The sequence below is a fragment of the Cricetulus griseus genome, assembly GCF_003668045.3.
Source record: "Cricetulus griseus strain 17A/GY chromosome 1 unlocalized genomic scaffold, alternate assembly CriGri-PICRH-1.0 chr1_1, whole genome shotgun sequence".
Lineage (NCBI taxonomy): Eukaryota > Metazoa > Chordata > Mammalia > Rodentia > Cricetidae > Cricetulus > Cricetulus griseus.
Genome location: NW_023276807.1, coordinates 75,887,113 through 75,893,432, shown reverse-complemented (window position 1 = coordinate 75,893,432; position 6,320 = coordinate 75,887,113). Strand labels below are relative to the sequence as shown.

Here is a 6,320-nt window from a genome sequence, read left to right as displayed (position 1 = left end):
TAGAGAGCATAGCAACCACCCTGGGAGGGCCTATGGGCCATAACAACCAGTTGACCAATCAACACAGGGCAAGCCCTCCAAGCCTGGAGGCACACCAATCCTGAGCCTGTGCATACCCCTAGACACTCCCCTTACGCTGTCCTATAAGATCTCTCGGGAGCCCCTAGGAGCCGTCTTTTCTAGCCATCCGCCATGGTGGGTGGGTGGAAGACCCGAGCTAACATGGGGTTAGCTCGTTAAATTACAATAAAGCCTCATACAGTTTGCATCAAGCTCTCGAATCCGCCTGGTGATTGGGGTGACTGAGAACGTGGCCTGGGACCCCAGATACTTGAGTTTTCGGGGGTCTAACAAATGTAAACCAAGCATGAAAGCCTGGGCCTACCATGCCCTCTTTTGAGTGCTTTGAGCAGTCTCTTGGATCAGGCTGCAAACCCTGATAATTCTACTATGGGCCTGGAATTGAATCTGAACAGAAAAAAAGTTCCATGCCCACAAAGTAAGAGCTTCCTGGTTCTACCTGGCAGAGCACCGATCTGCATCTCTAGGGTGTTTTCCCATTTTACAGATGTGGGCACTGAGGTTCCAAGGCCATTCCCTGAGGTGCCTTGGCTGATAAGCTTGCAGGGCTGCGATTGTTAAACTTGAACCCTTTGCGGAGTGCTTCTCAAGTTTCCACTGATGATCCCCAGATCCAGCCACCAGCAGGCTCTAGCTCCATGATCCCACAGCTTCTCTTAAACCCCACATGAAGCAAGTATTATATAAGGGTGAGTGGCTTGGGGGAAGTCGGCAGAGTAGGACATGAACCTCTTCAGCTGTGCTTAGAACCATTACATTACTGTCTTCTTCCACAGACCAGCTTTCACCCAGTGGGACACCTGTTCGTCTCCACTTTGGGGACCCAAGTCACCCCAACATCCTTTCAGGTGTCCTGGAAGCCCTGGTTTACCTAAGTCTGTGTGTGGGGGGGGTAAATGGTCTGAGCAGAGAGGTGTCTGTCTTAGCTTAGAATGTAAGGACCCCACCTTCTCCCCATTGTACAGGAGAGAGCACAGAGGCCATTGGCTGAGATGACTCAGTGGGCAAACCACATGTCTGGGACTGAAATCTAGACCTGAAATTGTTGCATCTGACACATTGCTTGTGGATCCTCACACACTGGGTCTTTCTTGTGCTGTTCAGTTAGTGAGGCCTGGAGCTCAAAGCCTCTGTCAAACTGTTGCCTCTGAGAACACCCTGCCCAGGTTTAGCTGGACCCAAAGAATGTGCCCCACCTCAATGGTGACTGGGTGAGGCAAGGCATTCTGGTGCTGTGGAAGGGCGGGTGGTCAGACAGGGGAAATGCGGGCAATAAAGGACCAGAAGATTCTTTGTCCTGGGGAGATAAACAAGTCCAAAGCTCAAAGCACCCTGGGATACGTGCCACAAGTCAGACTTGTAAATTCCGGGCTCTTGGCTGCCTTTGAAAATGCTGAGGAAGAGAAAAAGGGTGTGAGGGGTGGGTCCCCTAAATTCCATGTACATGAGCTGGTCCTCATGGGCTTGGGGGCCCAGACAAAGTAGAGAAGGATCTTTTGTTGCAAGGATCCCTCCCACCATGCATTTGGCTAAATCTTCAGGGAAAGGACAAAGAGAGAAACTGATTCAGCTTAGAGCTTTCTCTGCCTCCACTTTTGACATTTGTAAGAAAAAAATATTACATTTTATTAGGTGATGCCCACCCCCCCTTTTTTTTTTAAGATTTATTTATTATGTCTGCACACCAGAATAGGGCACCAGATCACATTATAGATGGTTGTGAGCTATAATGTGGGTGCTGGGAATTGAACTCAGGACCTCTGTAAGCGCAGCCAGTGCTCTTAACCTTTGAGTCATCGCTCCAGCTGGGCCCGGTCCCCCCCCCCCGCCCCCTGCTTTTTTTTGAGCTAGGATTTCATGTGGTTTAGAACTTGCCAAGTTAGGTTAGGCTGGCCAGGGAGCCTGGGGACTCAGCTGTCACACCTTCCCAGCATGGGGATTTCTGGTGGATGCTATCAAGCGCAGCTTCTTCACGCGGATGCTGGCGAAGGAATTCAAGTGTTCTACCGCTGAGCTGTATTACATTCCCAACTCTCTTATTCTCCCACTTGAATACAGACTTCAGGGCTTGAGCTGGGGGCATGGCTCAGTGATAGAGCACCCGTATTAGATCTGCTCACTAATTAAAACAAAAACAACAACAAAACTAAAACAAAGTCCAGAAAAATTCACCTCCCCAGTGCTGGCTTTGCAAGCTGTAAGAAGCAAACTGAAGGGTACAAAGCTAGAACACCCATGCTTTTGATTCTGCCGATTACTAAAGCTGAACAATTTTCAAAGGAAATTAAATTTCCATGTCCATGTACCCCCCTTTGAAGTACTAAAACAAGTTGCCAAGGGCTAAATACCTGTGAGTGTGCTGTCAAAGAACATTTGCTCCTTGAAGCCACCTTGATAAGCACTTCTCTGGGCTGCAGAGGACAATTTGGGAGGCAGGGTGGGCACCCAGGATGGGTAGGGCAGGGTGGGCACTGGCTTCAATTCCACTAGCTGCTGGAGTGACATCCTAGATTTCCCAGCTTCAGCTGGAGAACAGGCAAACAGCAAGTCAGGAAGGACCTGGCACCAGGCCCACCAAGTTTCAAAGTTTTCAGGGTACTGACACAAACAATAGTCTGTTTCCACAGTAACCAAGCCCAGGTGCAGATAAGAGTTGCCCTCTGGTTCCAGGCACTGAGAGCAACAGGTTTCCACCCCTGACATCACAGGCAGCAATGGCAGGGGTGTACCCCAAAGGTAAAACTGTCATCATCCGCCAGGTGCCTACCACCAGTCAGCTTATACATACACATGAGGCACAGTACTGCCAGCAGAGTTGTCCACACAAGTACCAAGCAAAGAAGTGTTCCCACAGATCCCCATGGGATTCATGGAGGCCTTACCCGCTGCCAAAGAAGGCAAGCTCAGATGGCCAGTTAGAAGGCCAGTGTTTACACCAAAGTCAATGCTGTCATTGTACAAATTCTGCCTCCCCTAGCAAACCTAGTCAAGCTTAGAGGGGAACAAACGAGTGGTGGCATCTCCATGCTTCTCTGACAAAGCTAGCATCACACTAGACCGTATCTGTGTGGAGTCTTCATTGCCCACAGCTTTACAGAGACTAGGAGTCTAGGACAAGTTTTTCAAGGCCCAGAGAAGAAAGGACACATCTGCCTCACCCCTCTCTAAGCTCAGAGGAAAACAAATCATTCCAATATGTAGCCAAGTATATCAGGGGGGAAAAAAAACCCAAAATATAATACAGAAAGCAGAGTAGGGGATGTACCTTAGCGGGTAGAGTGCTTGTCTACCACATACAAAGTGGTTCCTGGCACAGCATATGTATTAAAAAAAAAAAAAAAAAAAAGTTCAAGGAAGTTCCAGGCTAGACTGGGACACTCGAGATCCTGTCACATTCACATACATACCACCAATAAAATTTTCCAGACTCCCCACCTGAACCCCTCATCCCCTCATTCCCAGACTGGAGGCTTGGGGGCACACCAGGGCCTTCCCATCATCATCAGTACTGCCAAGGGCTTTTTTTTTTAGGCCTCCTGTAACCCTTTCCCTTTGAGCTGCTTCCCTGCAGTGACTTGTGGGTAGACCTCCCATCCCAGGGTCAAAGGTATAGGCCCATATAAGCTCTGGGTCTGTAAACACCGGGAGTAAATTGAACCCATGTTAGTTTTGTCATCTCTAAAGTGTCAACTGACTACTGCAATGATTAGTAGAGACGGAAGGCTAAGCACATCTTGAGTCATCAGCAATCATTTTCCTGGCAGGGACAGCAATGGAGGAGGAGGAGCAGAGGGTGATACTCGGTACTGTGTCTAAGGCAGTGGAGACATGTGACAGGAGGAGAGCATTCTCAAGATCACTGACTCCTGATATTAGGCAAGAGGCTTTCTTAAAATCCATAGTTTCTACCTGGCTTTTGTATCTAGGACCCCAAAGGAGTCCTGTTGGTATCATGGTCCATTTGTCTTCTTAAGTCCCCTTGTCTCTGGCTACCTGGCTTCTTAGGAAGACAGCCCTTTGCTTGCAAAAAAAAAAAAAAAAGGCCGTGTCCATTGTCAAATCACATGTCCTGTACTTACAGGAGACGGAAGGGGCTGATCAGAGGCTCAAACCACTAACTGTGAAGAGTCCAAGAATGACAGGGAGCTACATATGGAGCAAACATTTATTTAATAAGTTATAAGATACAGTTTCCAGTTGGCATTTGATTCCAGTTTGGTCTCCCTGTCTATTATGCCTGTAGACCTTTCACATCCGGCTTCAGCTGCTCCAGTTCCTTGACAGGTGGCTTTTACCACCCCACACCTCTCTAGCTGCTGTGCCTTGGTACAAGATACTCGATTCACCCCTGCCACATCCATGACAACATCCACAACACCCTGTTTTTGTTGTTAACATTCACTCCAGCCATTTGACAGCCTGGTGATGCTTTCCAAAGCCTTTAAACAGACCTCAGGTGGAACCACATGTTAGTGTCTTGGTCCTTAAGGCCTCTCATAGGTCAAAACAGTGGCACCCACTCCTTCTAGCTTTCATAGAAGGGGGTCCTGCAGTAGCTTATTAGTGGTCTCTGCCATTTAGCAGAAGCCATGGACTCTGACAGTGGCCCTGCATTTGGCTATGACTGCATGTCTTCACGGCTGTTTATAAAGCAGTAGTACAGGTGCAGAACTCCAAAAATGGGGTATAGGGTGTTCTGCATGCCTCTTACACCTGAGTTGGCTTTGGAATGAAGTCAAAGTGATCATGGCATAGAGATGGAATGTGATCTGGGTTAGCCGTTCTTATCTGTTATCTACTTTTGAGGGAAGTGGGTTGCAAGGGTCTTTGGCAATTGGGGTGCAGGGCCCCCTTCTGCAATGACATTCTTGTTTGGTAAACACTTAAGTAGACCAGGAGCTTAGGGGAGCCAGTCAGTCTTACCCTGTTCTTAGTCTGTCTGCAGTGACCTCTGAATTCAAGAGTCTTGATTTGGACAGAGTACTATATACTTTCTTGGCCCCAGTTTACTTTCTTACGATGTCCCACATGTCCTTAAGAATCAAGTCTAGGGCACTCAAGGCACTTGGAATGAATGGGAAGATTTTGGGATGGGGTTTTGGGCCCTCCAGCAGGCTGAGGACATTGTAAAAATGAACTGCAAACTAGCAACAAAAGCAACTGGAAGGACTCCTCCAGGATTGGATGTAAGCTGTTTTAAGGCACGGTGACGTGAAAGGGGCTACCAGGAATGTGTTCTTCCCCCCATTTCACAGCCAGAACGTAATCTCCCCTCTCCTTGACAACGTATGTGACATTGTATTGTTGGTTGCCCACATGCTTCATGGAGACCTCTTCACATGGGGTGGTGGGCCCATGGACCCCGATCAGCAGCATGTTGGACCCTGGAGGAGGAGAAGGTCGTTATTGACCAATGAGTCAGGCCAATCAGAGAGAGGGAGGGATGTGACTGACAAAGGTAGAGAGACTAGGGATTACTGATTGAGCTGGGGTGATGATACTGTAGTCCTTTGACAGGTGGCAAAGCATCGACATTACCAGTAGAGACAGCCTGATTTGGGTGCAAATATCAGCTCTGACATGCCACTCCCCTGGCCCCCCCCAGCTTTGGAGACCTAAGACATAAAACATCTTTCTATCTAAGCTACAACCAGGAAGGCCACTAACTGACTCTTTCTGAAGGGGGAGAAGGATTTTGAGATAGGATTTCTCTCTGTTGCCCTGGCTGTCCTGGAACGCGCTCTGTAGACCAGGCTGGCCTCAAGCTCAGATCCACCTGTGTGTGCCTCCATGCCTAGCTTCACTAGCTGCTTCTTAAAGCTTCTGAACAAGTCAAACCCTTAGTACACAGGGCTCCAGAACTGCCAGCTGTTGGGCTCTTCTGTTTTGAAAGAACCTTAAGGAAAGAACTATGATTCCCACTTGGGAAAAGAAACTGACTTTTAGGAAATTCAGTTAACCCAACCAAGACAACTGGCTACAAAACTTTGTGAATGAACGAAGTGGCAGCTGGATTTCAAGCCCAGATGTGCTGGGTGCAGAGCCAGGCAGCTGACTACCAAAACCTAAGGGAAATGTTCAATTTTAAAGATTTACTTATTTTATGTGCATCAGTGTTTTGCCTGCCTATGTGTCTGTGTGAAGGTGTCAGATCCCCTGCAACTGGCGTTACAGATAGTTGTAAGCGGTCATGTGGGTGCTGGGAACTGAACCTGGGACCTCTGGAAGAGCAGCCAGTG

General features: G+C 48.3%; 1 protein-coding gene across 3 annotated transcripts in view; it reads right to left on the bottom strand.

Moving 5' to 3' along the window:
• Window positions 1-4,228: 4,228 nt before the first annotated feature.
• The window catches only part of Flnb (filamin B), a 147,071-nt gene continuing 144,979 nt past the window's right edge, over window positions 4,229-6,320 (bottom strand). For 2 of the 3 annotated variants that reach the window (XM_027387687.1, XM_027387688.1), the window contains one exon: window positions 5,278-5,465. In XM_027387687.1, coding sequence (XP_027243488.1) covers window positions 5,278-5,465 — 188 coding nt within the window. Of the gene's footprint in view, window positions 5,466-6,320 lie in introns of all 3 variants that reach the window. The other variant, XM_027387686.1, reaches the window with a different exon arrangement.